The 21,310-nt window shown below is 49.1% G+C and overlaps 2 protein-coding genes across 6 annotated transcripts in view; one reads left to right on the plus strand and one right to left on the minus strand.

The window, feature by feature from the left end:
- Positions 1-17,611: 17,611 nt before the first annotated feature.
- LOC309815821 (uncharacterized protein) lies at positions 17,612-19,908 on the minus strand. Of its 3 annotated transcripts, none has more exons than XM_082642846.1 (2): positions 19,364-19,908; positions 17,612-19,169 (listed from the first exon to the last, which is right to left on the minus strand). In XM_082642846.1, the coding sequence occupies exons 1-2, from the start codon at positions 19,869-19,871 to the stop codon at positions 19,081-19,083; spliced, it is 597 nt and encodes a 198-aa protein (XP_082498972.1). In that variant the 5' UTR covers positions 19,872-19,908; the 3' UTR covers positions 17,612-19,080. The 3 variants fall into 3 exon arrangements, with proteins under 3 accessions (XP_082498972.1, XP_082498973.1, XP_082498974.1); XM_082642847.1 differs by having other exon boundaries at positions 17,612-19,212; positions 19,302-19,908; XM_082642848.1 differs by having other exon boundaries at positions 17,612-19,212; positions 19,296-19,908.
- Positions 19,909-20,179: 271 nt separating this feature from the next.
- Positions 20,180-21,310, plus strand: part of KCMF1 (potassium channel modulatory factor 1) — a 71,761-nt gene continuing 70,630 nt past the window's right edge. For 2 of the 3 annotated variants that reach the window (XM_082643169.1, XM_082643167.1), the window contains exon 1: positions 20,180-20,505. Coding sequence is in view for 1 of the 3 variants with exons in the window: in XM_082643167.1 (XP_082499293.1) it covers positions 20,490-20,505 (16 nt within the window). In the remaining 2 variants the exon portion in view is untranslated. Of the gene's footprint in view, positions 20,506-20,921; positions 21,006-21,310 lie in introns of those variants that run through there. The other variant, XM_082643170.1, reaches the window with a different exon arrangement.

Here is a 21,310-nt window from a genome sequence, read left to right on the forward strand (position 1 = left end):
AATTAATTTTAAAAAATTTTAATGGTGAGAAGTACACACTGAAGTTTCCCTCTCATCGTCTCTTGGACACCCAGTTCCTCTCTCCAGAAGAACTGTAAGTTTCTTTTGTTTCCTTACAGAGCTAGTTTATACATATACGATATATATATATATATATATATATATATATACATATATGTATAATTTTATATATATATATATAATTTTTTCTAAAAATGGCAGCATATTATAACACAGTTCAGACACTTGCTTTTCCACTTCTCAGTATATCATGAAGAATGTTCCAGATCAGCACATACAGAGCTTCCTCTTCGGTTTTACAGTTGCATAGGATTCCTTTGTGTGGTTGCACCATCTTTTTTATTAATGTTGAACATTAAGGTTATTTCCAGCCTTTGCTATTACCAACAGCGCTACAGTGAAAAACCTTGTACATATGTAATTTCTTGCATGTACAAGGAAAGGTACATTCCTGAAAGAGAAAATGCTGGAAAATTTTTGCTCGTTATTGACAAATTTTCCTATATAAAATCCATGCCAATTTACCCCCCCCCCCCCATTTGCAATTCAGGGCATGTGCTCCAGGTAGGAATTGAGATGATTCAGCTCCAGGGGGAAAGGGCTGCTCCTTCCTTCCAGAGCTCTTCCTTTCTACCTGTATTATTCGTAGTCATCAAATTCAGACTGGTCATTTGGTCAGTCTCCCCAGCTCTGGCCTGTGAACCCCACAAGAGCTAAAAATTGGGCCTTATCCACCTTTGTACCTCCAGTGTCTGGTCCAGAACAAGTGATCCATAAATGTTTATTAGATGAGTGAACAAATCAATAAATGGGGCTCCTAGCTTCCATCTAGGAAAAAGAATTGGAAACTGTAGAATAAGGACTAAGGCTGTAATAACCGTAAGAGATTTCTTAACTCTCTGCAACTTTCCTGTGTTTGGGGGTTTTGTCTTCTCATCTGTTATTTCCCTAGAGAGATTAACAGTTAAATATCAAAACTCTTCTATTTGGCTGTTGCTGAGTCATATCCTTTATAAGGAACTGGTGAATACAAGTAAAGTGTTTCTCTGAGTTCTATGAGCCATTCTAACAAATTACTGAACCTGAAGAGGAGGTTGTAGAAACCCCCGATGTACAGCTGGTTGGTCAGGAGTACAGGTGCGAACCTGGGCCTTGCTACTGGCATCTGAAGTAGAGGCATGCTTGTGGGGCTGAGCCCTTAACCTGTGGGATCTGACACTAACTCCAGGTAGGTCGTGTCAGAACTGAATTGAATTTTGGACACCCAGATGGTGTCTGGAGAGTTGGAGAACTGGTTGTTGTGAGGAAAACATCCACACGTTGGATGTCAGAGTATCGTAAGTCAAAACAGTTCAGGCCTCCCCAGCTCCCAAACCGGAAAACCGGGCATCATCTTAGATGCCACCCTCCCACTGCCCACCCTTAACACTAGCCCTGCCCAATACCTTGACAACTGATCCTGATCCATCCTCTCAAATATCTCTCATCTCCCCTCTTCACCTTTTATTCATCGGTTTATTCATTCAGTCCGATATTTACTAATTACCTTTTCTGTGCCAAGTTTTATGCCAGGCATTGGAAACCAATGAGACCTGGCCCCTGCCTTAGGACAATCACACTCTAGTCATGACTTAGAAAGAAAAATACAATCATAAAGCGATGGAATTCACGCAGAGACAGAGAAATGCCCAGAACCTCACGGAGCCCAGAGCAGGGGTCCCTAGCCCAGCTGGGAGAGGTGGGGGATGGGATGGAGATGTCAGTAAACTTTTCTTGGTGGGGTGATGCCTGCGTTTTAAAAGTTTAAAGACTGAAGGGGAACTGGCCATGCCAAGAGGAGGGAAGAGGACACAGTAAGCGGAGTAGGCAGCCTTGAGAATGGCCCAGAGGTAAGGGCAGCACGGACACGAGATCGTTAACGGCTCTCCCCTCCCATTCTCCTCCACCAGAAAATCTCTCCAAAGCTCAAATTTGACTTCCTGTCTCCCCTGCTTGCCGCCCTCTGCTAGTTGCCCGTCCTGATCTGTGGCTACTCAGCCTCCCCTCTGTTCGTAAACGTCTTAGGGTGCCCTGGACAGTATTTCCTGTCTCTGCACCGTCATCTCTGCTCTTCTCTCTGCCTGGAATTTCCTGCCCTGCCTTGGTGGATTTGGCGAACTCCTATTCACACCTCAGGATGACTCAGCTGTGACTCAGATGTGACTCTTGCCCAAAGATCCCCTCCCACTCGCACTCACCTCTGTGGTGCACGTATTCCAGGGCCTTGAACTTCACCTATTTATAAGTCTCCCTCCTGCTCCGGCTGTGGGAGTACAGACCTCCTCCACCCACTGGCACCAGGACTAGCCTGCAGCGGATCTTCAGCAAATGAGAAAATGAGGGCTACTGACCAGGTGAAAATGCAGCTGATGACTCGGAAAGCAGGAGCTGCTGGAACATTCCTGAGACCCTTTAGAGCGAGAAGGGGCTTGACGTTGGGGGTTGGGGGATGCTGACTAGAGAAGGCCTGAGCTGAGGCTTGATGCCTCTGTCTTCAGCTCGGCCTCAGACCCTGGCTCCAGACACAGCCTCAAGCCTCCCAACCAAGGCTCTGACCTGGCTTCTCAACCAACCTGCCTCTGCTTGTCCATGGATCCGTGTAGACTCCCATGTATAACCATGAGATGCCATGGCTTAGAGGCACTGTGTAATGGTGATTGTGTGGTTATTATGATCACGAAGTTGTTCTCTTTTAGGTAGCATATAATTTTATGTACATCATGACTAAGACTAGTAAAATTCCTTGAATTAAAAAAATCCCAGTTGAATTTTATTTAATTACTAAAGCAAAGCTCTCTCATTTTGAATGTGCACAGCATTCAATAGAGTCAGGAAAAGAGCCCATCTGTCCCAACCTCCCACTTCCCCAATCCTAATCACTAGGTGTGATTCCTGTTAACAGTTGTGTGTGTGTCCTTGAAGGTGTATGCAATTTTGCTCCCTCCCCCCCCAAAAAATATACATGTATATATTTAAATGACTTGATGGACATCTTTGTCAAAACACCTAATTCTATTTGATTCTCTTTAACAGCCACATAGTAACAATCCGTCGTATCAGAGGTGAGCAAACCATGGCCTCCACACCAAAGATGGCCCAGCACCTAAATAAAGCTTTACGGGCACACAGCCAAGCCCATTCATTTACATATTGTCTGTAGCTGGGTTTGCACTACAGTCACCAAGATGAACAGTTGCATCAGAGACTCTATGGCCCACAAAGCCTAAAATGTTACTATCTGGTCCTTTACAGAAGAAGTGTGCCAGGAAATTCCCTGGCAGTCCAGTGGTTAGGGCTCCGTGCTTCCACCGCAGGGGGCACAGGTTTGATCCCTGGTCGGGGAACTAAGATCCCACAAGCCGCGAGGCTCGGCCAAAAAAAAAAAGTGTGCCAACCCCTGAAATATATGGCTGTCCCATGCTTTATTTAATCTGTCCCCTATTAATCACATTTACATTGCTTTCATTTGTTCACCATTACAAACAATTCCACCATGGGGATCAGTGAGCAAGAACATGACGGAATGTGAAATCAATGTGTTCACACAGAAAGACTTCCTTTAGGGACTTCCCTGGTGGTCCAGTGGTTAGGACTCCACGCTTCCACTGCAGGGGGCACAGGGTCGATCCCTGGTCAGGGAACTAAGATCATGCAAGCCATGAGACAACCCCCCCCACCCCGCCGCCAATAAAAATAGATTTCCTTTAAAGGGGGTCTTCAAGTTAATAGACCAAGTGGCTCATGAGGGGTTTCTGGGATTCTGAGCAATTGTTAAAGTAATTGAGATCTTGGTTTCATGAAAAAGGACCAGGACACCCACCAAAAAGCATCAAAGCACCCTCCAGGATCCAGGATTAGATGAAAATTCAGGGATGTAAGACAATGAAACATAGATTCTAGCAACCAATGGCCTACTCTCTATGATGACGGGACATAAAGGAGCCAAAAAAAGAAGGAAAGAAAAGGAAAGGAAGAGTTACCAACTGTATGCCAGGCATGCGTGCCGGATACTCTGTATACAGGCATGGCGTTCCAAATGTTAAATAACCGTTATGGAATGGGCATCAACCAGTCAGAACAGACGCAGACCTTAAACAATTGGTATCGCTGAACCAGTGTGAGCCACTGAATATCATACTGTCCATATTAACCCTCAATTGAATCCCCACAGTATTATGCCACCTAACAGCCAAGAAAAGTAACTTTGAGGAAAAACGTCAACCTGCACAAAATGTCTCTTCCTGCAAGGAAGCCTCAGGGATGATCCCCTCTGCTCTGACCACCAATGATAACTGAAGAAGCAATTATCAGAACTTGTGCACAGTCTCAGACTGTACTGGGGAATATGGGTATGTATGTGTACAGTTAAAGTTATACATAGGTATTTACCCAAAGAAGATATACTAATGGCCAATAAATGTTTGAAAAGATGCTCAGGATCATTAGTAGTTAGAGAAGTACAAATCAAAGCCACAGTGAGGTACAGCTTCACACCCACTAGGATAGCTCTAGTAAAAAGATGTACAATGACAAGTGTTGACAAGAACGTGTGGACACTGGAACCCTAGTACATTGACGGTAGGAATATTAAATGGTACAGACACTGTGGAAAACAGTTTGGTAGTTCCCCAAAAAGATAAACATGGCATTACCTACCATAAATGACCTATAAACGCTACTCCTAGGTAGATACTCAAGAGAAATAAAAATGTGTTCACACAAAAACTTGTACACAAATGTTCATAGCAGCAGCATTGTTCAAATAGCCAAAAGGTGGAAATAACACAAATATCTATCAACTGATGAATGGGTAAACAAAATGTGGTATAACCACATAATCGAATATTATTCAGCCACAAAAAGAAACGAAGTCCTGATAAATGCTACAACATGGGTAAGCCTTGAAAACACTGTGTTAAGTGAAAGAACAGAAACAAAAGGCCACCTACATGTTGTATGATTCCATTTCTATGAAATGTCCAGAATGGGCAAATCCAGGGACTGGAAGTAAATTACTTGTAGCCAGGGGCTGGGGGGAGGGGGATTGGGGAGTAACCACTAATAGACTCAGGGTGATGAAATATTCTAGAATTAGTGGAGATGGTTGCACAACTCTGTGACTATACTAAAAACTGCTAGGTTCACGCTTTAAAAGGGTGAATTTCATGATATGTGAATAGAATTCTTTTAACAGTTACACCTTGTTGTATCAATGAACGTCATTGCTGATTAACCTTAATGGTTCGTGCCACAGATCTCCCTGTACAAGAGAGGACATTTACTTCATTTGCATAATTTTGGCACATCCCACCTGAGCCCTCATTCCAGCTAATCCTGCTGGTTCCTTTTTGAAACCAAGCTCTGTGCTCAGCTTTGCTACTGAAGGGGCCTGATTCAGACTGTGCTTCTCCCCTAGGCCCTGTGGGCCCCATGCTACACTTCAGACACAGCCTGCTGGCTTTCTTCCTGCATACCGTGCCCTGCTCGGCCAGACTGCCACCCTGGTGGGGACAAAAGTTAGAGCCACTCCAGGATGGGAAATAGCCTCATTAAAGAAAGAGACAGAGAGAGAGATTGAGGGGGAAAGGGGAAGAGGGAGGGATGGAGGAAGGCGGGGAAGGAAGGTCCCAGGTCACTGGAAGCCAAATCTTGCTCTTGACTCATTTATTTATTTGATTTGCTGGATATTTTCTTTTTTATTTTCTTTCTCTTTCCTTCCCCTCTTGAACCCATTTATTCATCCTTTCTATTGGGTTGGCCAAAAAGTTCGTTCAGGCTTTTCCATAACATCTTACTTTGTTCTTTTTTTTTTTTTTACGGTGTCAATTTTAAATACAGTTTTATTTAAGACATTGCATTTTCCACTTACAATACAGTGCTTATAAAGTGCAATGTCTTACTTTGTTCTTACAGACCAGGATCAGGTCCTGAGGAAGCTACGTGTCTTCTCCTTCAGTTTTGTTCTTCCCTTTGGTGAAGCATCTCCTCCTTCTGGATTACTCCCAGCTGACATGCTGGCTGACTTTTGCCAGCGGCCACGTGGCCTTGATGGTGGATGTCCTCAGTTCTGGGAGTCTGTCAGCAACGCCTCAGCAGCTTCTGACAACTTGAAGTGCATTCCTTGTATCTTCCTATTTCAAGGCCCATGTTCCCTGGAGTCCAGTTTCCTGCCCAAGAGACACCCCTCTTGCCCACAGTCTATTTACAAGAAGCCAGGGGGTGCTAGACACTCTCCAAGTCACCAGCTCCTTACACTTCTCTAGGTCTTGAGGGGAAGGGCAATTAACAACCCTCAGTCTTCGTTCGGGTGGAGGGTCACTTGTAGCGAGGAATAGGAGAGATGACTTGGTAGGGGGATAGGACTGGGTGAAAGGATTGTTGGTCACAAGTTGAGAGCAAAGCCAAAGGAAGAGACGAAGAGGGAGTCCTTGTTCATGAAAGGTCAAGGTGAGTCCTACAAGCCAGATACACAGAGCACGGTTTGAGGCAACATGGCAGAGTTGAGGGGGTGTCCAACTACCTTTACAACAGGCTTTTTTTTTTTAGCCGCGCCACGCAGCTGGCAGGATCTTAGTTCTCCCACCAGGGATTGAACCTGAGCCCTGGCAGTGAAAGCGCTGAGTCCTAACCACTGGACCTCCAGGGAACTCCCACAATAGACTTATTATTATTATTATTATTATTTTTTTTTTTTGCGGTACGTGGGCCTCTCACTGCTGTGGCCTCTCCCATTGCGGAGCACAGGCTCCGGACGCGCAGGCTCAGCGGCCATGGCTCACGGGCCCAGCCACTTCGCAGCATGTGGGATCTTCCCGGACCACGGCACGAACCCGCGTCCCCTGCATCGGCAGGCGGACTCTCAACCACGGCGCCCCCAAGGAAGCCCTAGGCTTATTATTTTTAACTGCTATATATGTCTTCCTCTTTGAGGGCCGAGCCTTGCCTAGCGTAATTACACGGTGATAACGACAGCAGCGGTGAGTAACACTTATCTAGGCTCACTCTGGGCCAGACACTACGCGTGGTGCTTCACGTGAGTGAATAAACCTTAGTGGGTGGGAGGAGCCACTGTTTGTGCTTCTAGACCAGGGGTCCCTGAGCTCTCCCCACGGGAGCGCTGAAGAATTGGCCTCAGTCGGAGGGTGGGCAGCCGTGGCACAGAGAGAGCACAGGGCACCGGGTTCAAAAAAATCAAATGAAAACTCAGAACCCTAGTAGAGGAGCACCCGGGACAGTATCAGGAGCCAGGCTGCAGACCAGGATTAGAAAAGAAATCAGAGCGGGAGGTGGGTTCCCAAAAGGGGACGATGTTCAAGCACCCCATGGAGCGGCTTGTTCTACAGCACCTAATCCCAATAAAGCATGATAAACTTAATCCGGGTCTACGTCAAGAGTTCTTAGGGGGCTTCCCTGGTGGTTTACTGGTTAAGATTCCGTGCTTCCGGGCTTCCCTGGTGGCGCCGTGGTTGAGAGTCCGCCTGCCGATGAGGGGGACACGGGTTCGTGCCCCGGTCCGGGAAGATCCCACATGCCGTGGAGCGGCTGGGCCCGTGAGCCATGGCCGCTGAGCCTGCGCCTCCGGAGCCTATCCCGCGCTTCCACTGCAGGGGGCTTGTGTTCAATCCCTGGTCAGGGAAGTTCTGCATGCCAAGAGGTGTGGCCAAAAAAAAGAGTTCTTTGGGCTGCACATGGAGTAAGATTGGGGGCTAGAGGTATGGGGGTGAGGCCCAGACCTGGACGTGGATCAGGGAAGAGGCCAGTATGGATTTCCAAACCTGGTTTTCCCATGAGTTCTGGTAGGACACTGTCTGGGAGAAAAGGGCAGGAGCCAATGCTCTGGGTGGTGCTCAGAGTCAAAGATCCAGTCCACAGGGAGGACACGGAAGAGATCAAGACAGAACAATAGGACCCAAGAAAAGGCCAAACCCAGGGATGGGGATCATGGGCACGGCAAGAAGTGATTTCAGAAACATGTAGGTTGATTGGGCGTCCCTGAGCCAGAGACTCCTGGGGCCATATTATAAAGAAAAGGCATGGGAAACAGCAACACAGGAGCTCAGGAACAGCCCAGGGCTAACAGAGCTGAGTCTCTTTGCAATGTGCTCCCTGGAATGAAGGTGGGCCCATGGGCGGCATAACAGGATGCTGAGAAAGACGGTCCAAAGTGTCAGTCTGAGGGGCTGGGCAGAAAATACCAAATATCAGGAGGCAAGACAAGGTCCTTCCGAATGGAGAGAGGAGACAGTCCTGGAGAAACTCCCCCTTTTTGCCCCTTGGAGCAGGTCAAATGTGGGTTTATGCCCCCGGGAAGAGGGTACTGATGACAGCTCACCACATGCTGGTTCAGACAGAGACTGGGTCCTCACTCCTTTCTTGCTCAACCCCACCACACAGCCTTGGGAAGGACCGGCTCAAGAACTGGATTAGAGAAAGTAGCCGTGGGCCAGCCGTGAGGCAGCGTTTATTGAGTTCTTACTGTGGCCAAAAGCAGTGCTAAGCATGACGCTTTAGTTACAGTTCATCTACCCAGACTTTCCGTTCTTTCTTCCTTCAATGAAGGTCTCCTTTTGATTATTTATCAACCACAACCTCTACAAGAGCCTTTGTTTTAGGCAAAATGACAGGTATCTGTTAATGTTTAGGCAAATGTTTAGGCAAAATGACAGGTATCTAGGAGTGGGGACCTTGTAAACACGTTATTCTTTGTTTAATTTTTTTTGTAGTTTTCAGTCACTGAGATTTGGGAGTTGTTTGTTACTGCAGCATAATTTACCTTGTCCTGATTGATCTAAGTGCATAGAGGAAGGAAATCAGGACAGGCTTCACAGAGAAGCTTGGGAAGATGAGGCCAGTTGGAGCAGCAGAGAGCAGAGAAAGGGACACTCTAGAGGGTGATTGGGGTGTGGAATCACAGAGCTGCACAAGCCACTGACGGGCTCTGAGGTCTGATGTGGCTGTCATGCAGGACACAGAGAGGAAAGGAAGTGGGGTGAGATGAGGCTGTGGGGAAACATCGGGGCCAGATCGTGACAAATCTTAAAAATATACTAAGGAGTTACAGAAAATGAGGAACCAACAAAGGGTTTTTTTTTGTTTTTTTTTTGTTTTTTTTTCAGTACGCAGGCCTCTCACTGTTGTGGCCTCTCCCGTTGCGGAGCACAGGCTCCGGATGCGCAGGCTCAGCGGCCATGGCTCACGGGCCCAGCCACTCCGCGGCATGTGGTACCTTCCCAGGCCGGGGCACGAACCTGCGTCCCCTGCATCGGCAGGCGGATTCTCAACCACTGCGCCACCAGGGAAGCCCCCCACCTCCTTCTTTCCTCTAAGCATCCAGAGAGCCCTCCAGTCCTTTGGGATCAGAGACACCCAATATTTTTACCTTCTAGCAGGAACACGTAGGTGATTTACCATGAAACTATTGAAGTTTAAGCTTCAGGGTCCCTTGCTTCCTAAAACAGGCCATTCTAAGGCCCTGTGTCTAATTTTGTATTTCTTTCTTAGGAATCACCCCTCAGAAATGTGTAGGCCTCAGGTTCCCAAATCTGGATCTGCCTTTGAGTGAATGTTTCACAGAGCCAGGTCTGTGAAACACTGTTTTTAGGAATTACCAGGGGTCAAGGATCCTGGTTTGGGTTCTCAGGGTTTCTCTTAGGGAAACTAAGAACCTGGGCTTGCCCTCAAAGTCACAGGTGTGGCCAAATCAAAGTCGTTCCCCTATGTCCACTCTCCACTTAGCATCAGCTGGTCCTGCTCCCTTTTCCTTTAAAATCAACCCTGGGCCCAGTGGTTTCTGCTGACTCAACTCCTTGGAATTTAAGATACCCAGGAATTCAAAAATCTTCCCATCAACCTCTCAACAACCTCTCAGTGGGCCACTGGGGCAGCAAAGGACACAGGGAATCCCAGTGGTGCTGGGGGTGGGCCTGAGGCTGGGCAGGAACTGAGAGCCACTGAAGGTAGGCTGCTGGCCATCACAGGGCTTCCCAGGCCGAGGATGTCTCTCCAGCTCATCCATAGGCCCAGAGGAAATCAAACTCTGCAGAGCTGGCTGTTTTACACTCATCCAAGTGACACATGACTCAAAACTAGAATGTTGTCTGTGTGAAAACAGGAGGCCTAACTGGCAAAGTAATTGGCTCTGGCCATTGCTCAGAGCCCTGTGCCTTGCCAGGCAAATCTACAAAGCATCTCAAATTACAGGCTGGGAATTGGGTGAGTGAGTGAGCACGATGCTGAGACTCCTTAAGGGCAGGTAGTATGCCTGTGTTGCCCGCTGTCACATCTCCAGCAGCTGGTACAGCCCCTGACCCATGGGAGGTGCTCAATAAAGACTTGGACTAAAGAAAGTGGATTAGCTGTTCTTGGGAGATAAATCTGTTTCTCCTAAGATGAATTAGCCATCCTTTGGACAGTTCCCTCTAAATGAACAGTGCTGACCAATGGTTTCAGAGCATCTTTGTCCTTGGACAGTGTGAGAGACACACTATAGTTTCTAACCTTGTGGCCTCCCCTTTTTTGGATTCTGTGCAAGCCACACGCAAGCCTTTTGTTATGACTCGTTACCTGTTACATTCCAGGGCTCTTTTCCAAAGCTTGTTTTAACTCCTTGGTGGGTGTTGGGGAGACAGGTGACAATCTGAGAATCCCCATCGGCTGCAGGGACTGGCTCATCCATTTGGTGTGGATTCCACTCACTTCACTTTCAAAGGGCCTCGTGTTCTGACTTTCCTTACAGCCACCAACCTCCTTAAGTCCATTCTTCCCAGGATCTTCCCATGTGGGTTTGTAAGGGTTTTAGTTAGCATATGATTTTTTGGCATAGTTGAAGCAGGAAATGCTTTCATGAAGAATTCAGCGGCTTGTGGAGATAAACCATGATGTCAGAGGGACATCAGGACGCCTGGACTCATTTTGGACACACCATTTGTTTCACAAATTAGCACCCGAAGCCCCCTGTGGTAGTCAAGTGCAGGGCTGTAAGCAAAGTTTGTAAATGAAGAGACACTCCCTCCCAAGGCAGCAAGCTGGTAAAAGGGAATAGTTTAATTGCAATCATGGAGAATTGTAAAATGAACTGGGAGCATTTATGGGGTGATCCTCCAACTTTGCATGACCAGGATCCCCGCGGATGTTCTTTCAAATGCAGATCCTTGGGCTCCACCCCTCAGAAACTCTGACCCAGTAAGTCCGAGGGGGCTGGGAACGTTTTAACAAACAAGAGCTCCCCCCTCAACCCCCCAAGAAGGTGATGCTACTGGAAGTGGCCCCAGCACACTTGAAGGGGTCAGGAAATTGTTCACAAGGGCAGGGGTCTACTGCTGACTTTTTTTTTTTTTTTTTGCTCCGCAGCGCGCAGTTTGCAGGATCTCAGTTCCCCGAGCAGGAATTGAACCCGGGCGATGGCAGTGAAAGCAGTGAAAGCGGCAAATCCAAACCACTAGACCACCAGGAAACTCCCTCTACTACTGATTTTTAAAGGAGGAAGGAGCAGAAACTTACCAGGCACAGAGGCACAAAATGGCCTTACCTTTGAGAAAATGAAGGCCAAGAGACACAGCTCCGCCTAAACCAACTTTATTTCTTCTGATGACTGTCAGCAGAGAATGAGTCCTATTGCCTGGTGAACGCTTACTTCACCTGGGCTCCTCTTGTCTCCTCCATCCTCCCCGCTGCCCTACTCAGGCACAGACACACACACACACAGACACACACACAGACACACACACACACACATGCCTTCCCCTAAGCCTCTAAACACACTGGAGTCTCCCCCATTCCTCAAATCATCAAAACCATTCCCTTCACTCTGGACCCCTCCACTTACCACCTTCTAGTTCCCATTTATTTCAATGAGAAGCTTCTTTAAACATAAAAGAAAGAAAAAAAAGAAACAAAAGGGATACGAAATTAGTACTTGTTCATCACAGAAAATTTCAGAACTAAGGGGGAAAAGGCCCTTCACATTCACATCATAGACTCTCAAGACACTCTTATCAGAATGGCAATTCAATTAATTCTGTCACCAGAATGTAAATGGCTTGAGGATGAGGACGTGATTTTCTTTTTCATCCTTGTAAGCTCGGTGGACACAGAAGACTCCCAATAAACATGTATAAATTGAACAAATAATGTAAATCCTTCATATCATCCATTCAGTCTTTATTTTATGTATTTGCTTTATTAGAAAACAAAAATGGCATCATGCTGTTTATACATCATTTACAAAAAGATCAGTGTATGTTTGAAGTCTGATTTTCTTTTTTTTTTTTCTTTTTTTTTTTTTTTGCGGTACGCGGGCCTCTCGCTGTTGTGGCCTCTCCCACTGCGGAGCACAGGCTCCAGACGTGCAGGCTCAGAGACCATGGCTCACGGGCCCAGCCACTCCGTGGCATGTGGGATCCTCCCAGACTGGGGCACAAATCCGTGCCCCCGGAATCAGCAGACGGACTCTCAACCACTGCGCCACCAAGGAAGCCCTGAAGTCTGATTTTCTTATTGAAAAGATACCACAAATATATTTCTAGCTGCTTTGGGTTTGATAAATAATTTATTTAGGTTGTCTTCAGTCTTAAGTATTAAAAAGAACGTTGTGATAAATGTCCTTGTATCTAAAATCTTTACATGTATCAATCATGCTTTAAAGAGACCAAGTGAGTTGAAGTGGGATTGCTATATCAAAGACTGGGCAAGATTCTATGGCTCTTTGAAATCCTGTCTTGGAATGGTTGTGACAATTCATATGAATTGTTATTAACAAAATAAACAAGATTTTAAAAAATCAGTGATGGGACCTTATATTAGATAAAGTAGTCAGGAAAGGCTTCTCTGAGGAGATGACTTTAGGTTAAGGCTGTTAAGGAAGAATCAGGTCCAGACACTCCAGGGATAGGAAAGGAAACCACTCTGCAGCCAGAGCAACCCATCTAACACGGATTACATAGTGGGGGCAGAAGACAAGCTGAAGTAAGTAGAGGCAGACCCTACCGGGACTTTAGACCTTGGTAGGAATTTGAGTGATAGTCTGTAAGAGGTGGGGAGCATTGAAGGTGAACCATCTGAAGGGCTCTAAGCAGTGGATATATGATCCATTTGTGACTCTGAACTGTAGCTCCAGGAAGGAAACACATCAAACTATAACCATGTTTACCTCTGGGTGGTAGGTTTTTAAGTGATCTTTATTTTTTTCTTTATGTTTTTCTGTGTTTGCCAACATTTCTCCAGTGAGTATGTATTACTTCTATAGTTGTAGAAATTTAGTCAAGAAAGGGAAGGGCTTCCCTGGTGGCGCACTGGTTGAGAGTCTGCCTGCCGATGCAGGGGATGCGGGTTCGTGCCCCGGTCCGGGAAGATCCCACGTGCCACGGAGCGGCTGGGCCCGTGAGCCATGGCCGCTGAGCCTGTGCGTCCGGAGCCTGTGCTCCGCAGTGGGAGAGGCCACAACAGTGAGAGGCCCGCGTACAGCAAAAAAATTTAAAAATTTTTTTTAAAAAAGGGAAAAAAGCTAACTAGAAGTAGTACAAAGGACAACAGGAGGGGTGTGATTGGTGGCGAGGGGCCGAGATGTACTGAGGCTCAAGGAGGGCGGGTAGCAGCCTGGGGTGGTTTGGTTGCCATGGGAATGGAAAGGGATGAACCTGACCAATGTTTAATAGGTAAAATCCACTGGTGACTGGTTGGCCACAGGAGGTGAATGGGAAGGAAGCCTAGATGACTGCTGGGTTTCATCTTGGGTAACTGACTAGGTTGATGTTGACTCTGCTCAACCCAGTAGAGGATACAGGAAGAGCACAGACTTGGGAGGGAAGGTAACAGTGGTATAACAGGAAAGGAGAGTGGCCTACGGCATCAAAAGCCAAGCAATCAGATGGATCAGGTTATAAAGCTGAGGAAGAGGAGTGACATTTTATGAAGCTTGACTACGAAGAGAAAGAAACAATAAGGTGGTAAGCAGAGGGAATGTAGGGCTGAGGTGTTTCTCGGCCAAGGGAAACAAACCAGCGGAGGCTGAGTGGTTGGAAGTATAGATGTTAAGGAGGTGACTGAAGGAGAATGATCCGAGACGGGGCGAAGTGGGATCATAAGCAGAGGTGGGATGGAACTGGAAAAAGGACATCTTGGCTCTTCTGGGCTGGGAGTGAGGGCATGAAGCAGCCGGATGCACATGTACAGATTCCTTTGGGGGTTAATAGTGGGAAGGGGAAGTTCTTACTTTGTGAACTATATTCCCTCTGTGAATTAGAAGATGAGGTTGTCTATTGGGGGCGTGGATAGGTAAGTAGTTGAAGCCAAGGGGTGAAGGTCTGTAATCATCTGAGAAAGGAAGAGGGTGCATATCAGATAAGTGCTGCTCAATGGTACTGAGGTCCAACTGAAGATGGATCCACGAGATTTTGTAGCCGTTCCCCCCCTGCTCAACGAATCCGTTTATTTCCATCATATTTTACACTGTGTTCTGCATGCCAAGAAAATATAGGTGGGGGGAAATCGTCATGCAATTGATTCCGGATTGGGAGTTTGCAGGGGGGGATGCAGCTTGAGAATGAGGGGTCTAAAGAGTTGAAAGTCATGAATGAGAATAGTTTTGGTTGACCATAGGGAACCCACTGGGTCAGGAAGAGAATAGGGTTGAAAGAAAAAGAAAAGAAGTTAAGTGGAAAGATCAAAGGATTGAGGTCCTGAAGAAGTAAAAGAATAGATTTAGGGCTTCCCTGGTGGCACAGTGGTTGGGAGTCCGCCTGCCAATGCAGGGGACGTGGGTTCGTGCCCCCGTCCGGGAAGATCCCACATGCCGCGGAGCGGCTGGGCCCGTGAGCCATGGCCGCTGAGCCTGCGCGTCCGGAGCCTGTGCTCCGCAACGGGAGAGGCCACAACAGTGAGAGGCCCACATACCGCAAAAAAAAAAAAAGAATAGATTTAATGGCAGAGTAAGAAAACTGGAAAAGTAGGCAGTCACAATAGAACAGGAAGTCATATAATAGAGCTCTGGGTGTGGTCAGTAGAGGGGAATGGGTGGTTGAAGTGCAGGTGCACATAGATTGTTAGAAACCAAGGCATTGCAAGGCTGTGCTTGAAAATACTCAGAGTGGCAGAATTTGAAATGAAAACTGGAAAGTTGGAGGCCTCCATGACTCTTGCCAGTGACAGTGAGGTCGGTGGAGAGCACAGAGCGGTGAGGTACCAGATAGCACGAGCCTTTCTGACCCTTTCCAGGGCTCTAGGGAGGTGGCAGAAAAGGGTGCTTAGCAGCAGGGCCTCTGAAGCACACGGGGACTCAAATCCTGGCTCTACCAGCGACTAGGTATGCAGCCAAGTCAATCAACTTCTCTGTGCCTCTCTTGCCTTATGAGTAAAATGAAGCTATAATAGCACCCGCAAGAACAGTGCTTATCACAAGCAGAGCAGTACTTAAATGTCAACATCATTATGATTTCTTATTTGTGCAGTGAGGGAGCTGTAACAGTCTCTAAGGCAGAGATTCTCAAACTGTTTGGTCTCCAGATCCCTTTATGCTCTTAAAAATTACTGAAGACTCCAAAGAACTTTTTTTTAAATGTGTATTATACCTATTGATTTTTTAAAAATAAATTTATTTATTTTTTTGGCTGCATTGGGTCTTTGTTGCTGCACGCGGGCTTTCTCTAGTTGTGGCGAGCGGGGGCTACTCGTCGTCGCAGTGCACGGGCTTCTCCTTGTGGTGGCTTCTCTTGTGGAGCACAGGCTCTAGGCATGCAGGCTTCAGTAGCTGTGGCATGTGGGCTCAGTAGTTGTGGTGCACGGGCTTAGTTGCTCTGCAGCATGTGGGATCTTCCCAGACCAGGGATCGGACCGTGTCCCCTGCATTGGCAGGCGGATTCTTAACCACTGTGCTGCCAGGGAAGTCCCCTATTGATTTTTACTTAAAATCAAAATCTTAACATAACCCATTTCCTAGAAAATCTTTGAACATAACCCATTTCCTAGAAATACAAATATTTTTAAGAAAAGTAATTTTTCAAAATAAAAAATATTTGGAAGTGTGACATTGTTTTACATCCTTGCAAATAGTACCTCTAATGTTTGGCTTAACTGAAGACAGCTGGATTCTCTTAGCTGCTTCTGCCTTCTATCTATTGAGATGTGCTGTTTCAATATAAGAAAACCCAAGCAACTCACCCTCTGAAAGGGTCTTGAGGACCCTGGACAACACTTTGAGAACAGTTACTTTAAGTTTTTTTCCAGCTTTAAACCACACTACTGGATCCCAGAGACAGAAAGGAATCATGTGATTGCCTGTCTTGGAGGAGTTTACCTAAGAAACAAGATGAAAACTAATTAAAAATTATGCACAGCATAAGTGAGCACAGGGGAGGAACTTACTGGTGTGCCTGAGGGGCAAGGAAGGCTTAAGAGTACAAGGAATTTGAATTTAGGCTTGAATTTCTTGTCCTCCCTTTAAGCAGAGGGAAGAACATGTGCAAAGGCCCAGAGGCAGGAATCAATATAGTACGAGACAGCACAGGGTACACTGGCAGAGGCAGGAAAAGTCCTTATGCTGGAAAAGAATGTTGGGCCTTATATGAGAAGTTAAACTTCACCCTCTAGATCACAGGTGGCCGGGGTGACAAGCGCTTGCTTTTCTTTTTTTTTTTTTTTTTTTTTTGCGGTACGCGAGCCTCTCACTCTTGTGGCCTCTCCCGTTGCGGAGCACAGGCTCCAAACGCGCAGGCTCAGCGGCCATGGCTCATAGCCCTAACCGCTCCGCGGCATGTGGGATCTTCGCGGACGGGGGCACGAACCCGTGTCCCCTGCATCGGCAGGCGGGCTCTCAACCACTGCGCCACCAGGGAGGTCCTGCTTTTGTTTTTTAAAGTTAGGTTTAGTGAGGTACAATTTACACAGAAGTAAAATGTAATCTTTTAGGTTTACAGATCTATAAGTTGCAACAATGTATACAGTAAACACAACACAGTCAAGACAGTATTCTCATCACCTCAGTAAGTTCTCTGTAGTCAATCCCCATCCCCCCACCTTCTCAGCTGCAGGTCACTATTAATCTGATTTCTGTTCCTACAGTTTGTTTCTACTTTTACTTTTTTTTTTTTCTTCTTTTGGCCGCGCGAGCAGCTTGCGGGCTCTCAGTTCCCCAACCAGGGAATCAACCTGGGCCACAGCAGTGAAAGCCTGGAATCCTAACCACTAGGCCACCAGGGAACTCCCTAAGTTTTTACTTTATAAAATTATACACTCAAGAAGTTGCAGAGAGCCCATGTACACTCCCCCCTGCCCCCCATGGTAATATGTTACAAAACTATAGAAAAATATCAAACCAGGAAACTGACATTAGTGCAATTAACTAGACTACAGACCTTATCCTGATTTCACCAATGTTTATGAGCATTAGCTTGTTTTAAGGTACATAATTGGGCCATTGTATGGATTTGGGTCGGCAAGGCAAGGACACAGAAGAACTCAAGGAAGTGCAGGCAAAGGAAAGGACTGGAAGAAGCATTTCTGGAGAACAAAAATCATTTTTTTAAACATTTATTTATTTATTTGGCCGCACTGGGTCTTAGCTGCGGCACGCGGGATCTTTCTGTTGCAGCACGGGCTCCAGGGCGCGCAGGCTCAGTAGCTGCGACGCGTGGGCTTAGTTGCCCAGCAGCATGTGGGATCTTAGTTCTCTGACGAGGGATCGAACCCGAATCCTCTGCATTGGAAGGCGGATTCTTAACCACTGGACCACCAGGCAAGTCCCAAGACCAAAAATCATTTGATGAACAATTTGGTGTGAGCGTTTACATTAATCCTTTTTTGGGAAATGCAGTCTCCTATACGAAGGACAGCAAGCAGGTTGTTTTAATTGAAGGGCCTGATCTCTAGTTGAATTGAGGAAATGTTTCATCTAGTCATGAAAACCCTGAATAACCATAATATTCCTGCTTACTCTTATTCAAATAGGAAAAAATATATTTAAGTTAGCGTCTTCATTTTCTTACTTTTGCCTGATTGAAAACAATAACGTAACTGTCAAAGATCTGATATTCCCTCAGGTTTAGACAGTCATCTGTATCCTCTCCCTAACAGGACTAGCTAACATTTCCCTAAACCAAAAGAAACTAACTCTTATTCCTTCCTAGAGTATTTGTCGGCTCTCCTACCTGCTCCAGCATTTTACCTGACTATATTATTGATAATGCCCTAACCTCTATAACTTACTATTTACAGACATCATTTACTCATCACAAGACTATGGGGCGGGGGGGTTGTCTTCACTTTTACAGCCCAAGAAGTTAAGGGTCCTAAGAGTTTGGTACCGGGGATCACACACACAATACTGTACAATGCTTAGAAAGACACTGGCACAGGGCAAGCATTCAGTAGATATTAGTTAGCCTTGTTGGAAGACCTATTTTCTCTATCCCACTAAGCCCCCTTACGGCCTAGACGAACCTCTTCAACAGCTGTGCTGGACTGAATTTAGGCAAAAGCTCCATACATGCACTGGAAGTATCTCTGGTGACAGTCCTCATTTAAACCCCAGTTTATTTAAACCTTAGTTTGACTGGTAACTAGTTCATCATTAGTTACTACCAAATACAGCCCCTGGGTAGAGCTGAGTGACCTAATACTTAGTCCCTTGACTTTAAGATGAGCTTTTTAAAATACCTTTCAAATCGAGAAGCGTCTTGAAATCAGAGTTAATGAAATATGGTAACAAACTGTGTTTTTACTGTGTCCCGTGCTGGATATTTTATATACACTTTAGCTCTTAATCCTCCAAATACCTGTTGTTATTATTATTGTTATCATGTGTAATCGCGCTCATTTTAAAGATGGGAAAGTCAAGGCACAAGGAGGCCAAGTCATTTGCTCCAGGTCACACAGATAGTATTGGTGGAAAGGAAGAAGAGTAATCCCAAAGCAAGCAGTACTTTAGAATCCAATTTCAGTAGACTTAGCCTAGGGACACACTTCTAGTTTATGGAGAAAAACAAAATTTCAAATATAAAAGGGTAAATGCCCAAGGTTACATAGAGGATATCAGAACCAGAATCCACGGCAGATGTCTTGACTCCAAAGTGCGATCTCTTTCCACCAAACCACGTTACCAATCGACACGTGGTAAGGGGCTGCATAAATATTTGATGAACTAATTAAGGCCTGAAAACAAAGCTGACAAGGAAGAGGGTAAAAATGTAAAAGATAGATAAAAACAGAGAAGTAGTTCACGGACAGGAAAAAAAGGAAACACACACACATACAAACACACCCCAACAGTTTTCAGAGAAGAGTATTCAGGGTGAGCCAAGGTGCTGGAACAAACTTTGCGCGGGTGCTGCCAGACACCCGGGCTGGCGAGAGCGGAGTCTTCGAAGTAGATGGTTCCCGAGGAGCCGGCCTTCGGGCACAGCAGCCAAGACCGGCCGCCTCCCGGCTGGCCTAGCGCGTCCACGCCCTCCCGACCGCGAGTCACCCCGCCGGACAACACCGGACGACTCCCGGAGGCCAGCCGCCTTTCCCTTCGGGGCCGCTGGCTTAAAAAGAAATACAAACACATGTCCCCAGCCGGTGCGCAGCCTCCCGTCTGGGTCGGGGGCCGCAGGGCGCTGCCCGCTGTCGGCCCGGCAGCCATGCGCCCGAAAGGGGGGAGCCTTCCGGGGTCGCAGCTCGCTGACGGGAAGCACCCGCCGTCGCGGTTGGCCCGGCCCAGCGGCGGGGCGCCTACGGCCCGGGCCCGGATAGGCCCCAGGCGGGGCGGGGGGCGGCCGAGCGCCCCTCGAACCGCGCGGGCCGATCATACCGGCGAGCGGCTGGCGCCGGCGGCCGGGCATTTCCTCTTCCTCCCTACGCGCTGCGCGGCGGCGGCGGCCAGGCCGAGGCCGGGCTCGGGCGCCCGATCGCGGCCTGCCGACGAGCGCGGGCAGCCGCCGCCGCGCCGCCCCGCCACCCCCGCCGCGCCCTCCAGCCGTGGGGCTCCGGGCTGCTGGGCCCGGCGCGGGCTGCGAGAGGCGGGGCCGACGTGCGGGCGGCGGAAGGAGGCGGAGGAGGAGGAAGAGGAGGAGGAGGAGGCGGCGGCCGGGAGCCGGGGGAGAGGGGCGGGGGGTGGGCCGGGGGAGGGGAGGAGCGGGATTTGCGGAGCGCGGCGCCGCCGCCCGGAGCCGGCGGGCCCGAGAGTGACCGAGTCACGGCGGGCGCCGGCGGAGCCGCGGCGTCGGACCCGCCTCCTGGAGAAGCTCAGCCCCGGCCAGGCCCGGCCCCATTCCCGCCCCGCGCCGCCTCCCCGCCGCAGCCGCCGCCGCCGCGGGAGCGCTCCGCTGCCCACCCCGCCCCCGCGGCCGAGCCCGGGAGTCGAGTGGGAGTCGGCCGGCCGGCGCGGCAGCGCCGGGACCCCGCGGGGGACACTGCAGCCGGAGCCCGGGAGGGGCCGCGCCGCCACCGTCTGAACTAGGATGTCCCGACATGAAGGTGAGAGGAGCCCCCACCCCCACCGCCAGGGCCTCGGCCTACCCCGCCCGGGCCGGGCGCCGCGGAGGGCGGCCGGGAAGCGGCGGAGACTTGGGCCGAGCCCGAGCCGGGCCCGAGGCGCCGGGCTCGAGAGCGATCGAGGGCAGAGAGCCGCAGCGCAGCCGCCGCCGCTGCCGCCGACACCGCCGCGGCCCTGAACTGGGCCTGGTGCCGGAGGCGGGGCGGCCGGGCAGGCCGGAGGGTTTGCACTGTCATGGGGCGGGGGAGGGGGAGGGGAGGCGGCGGGGCCCGTTACCTGCGGGAGCCGGGCCCTCAGGACTGATACCGGACGCCGCGGCCCGCCCGCCCGGCCCCGGAGCCGCTGGGCCCCGGCGCGGCCTAGCGCTCCCGCCGTCCCGGAAGGGCCCGCCGCGGCCGCCGAGCGGGGCCGCAGACGGAGGCAGGAGACCGAGGAGCCGGCCCGGGACCCGGCTGGCGCGTCCGGTCGCCGGGAGAGATCGGCGAGTGCCCTGCCTGCGGGCGACTGCGGGGCGGGCGGGAAGGCTCTGCGGCCGGGGAACGGGAAGCCCCCGCCGCCTGGAGCCCGCCCCGGCCTCGCGGCTAGGCCTCGGCGCGGCCCTGAGCTCGGGTAACCAAGTTCCCGGGGCGGATCCGTCCCGGCCGGGCGAGCAAACTCCCTGCTCGGTCACCCGGTCGGAGGGGGACTGGCTCCCGGCCGGCCGTGGGCCCCTCTCCCGGCGTGCATGTCTCCCTAAAACAGGTTTTGGTAAATGACCGTGGTGAGGTCTGTTAGTGGTCAGGGAGC

Source organism: Mesoplodon mirus (assembly GCF_964341445.2).
Source record: "Mesoplodon mirus genome assembly, chromosome: 14".
NCBI classification, from domain to species: domain Eukaryota; kingdom Metazoa; phylum Chordata; class Mammalia; order Artiodactyla; family Ziphiidae; genus Mesoplodon; species Mesoplodon mirus.

What these genes read in the sequence shown, in the direction of transcription:
- LOC309815821 (XM_082642846.1), bottom strand. Translation starts at nt 19,871, where the DNA reads ATGCCCGGCCGCCGGCGCCAGCCGCTCGCCGGTATGATCGGCCCGCGC. An exon ending in TCTGGCAGCACCCGCGCAAA is followed by an intron (nt 19,170 to 19,363) that starts GTTTGTTCCAGC and finishes ATATTTATGCAG; the next exon opens with CCCCTTACCACGTGTCGATT.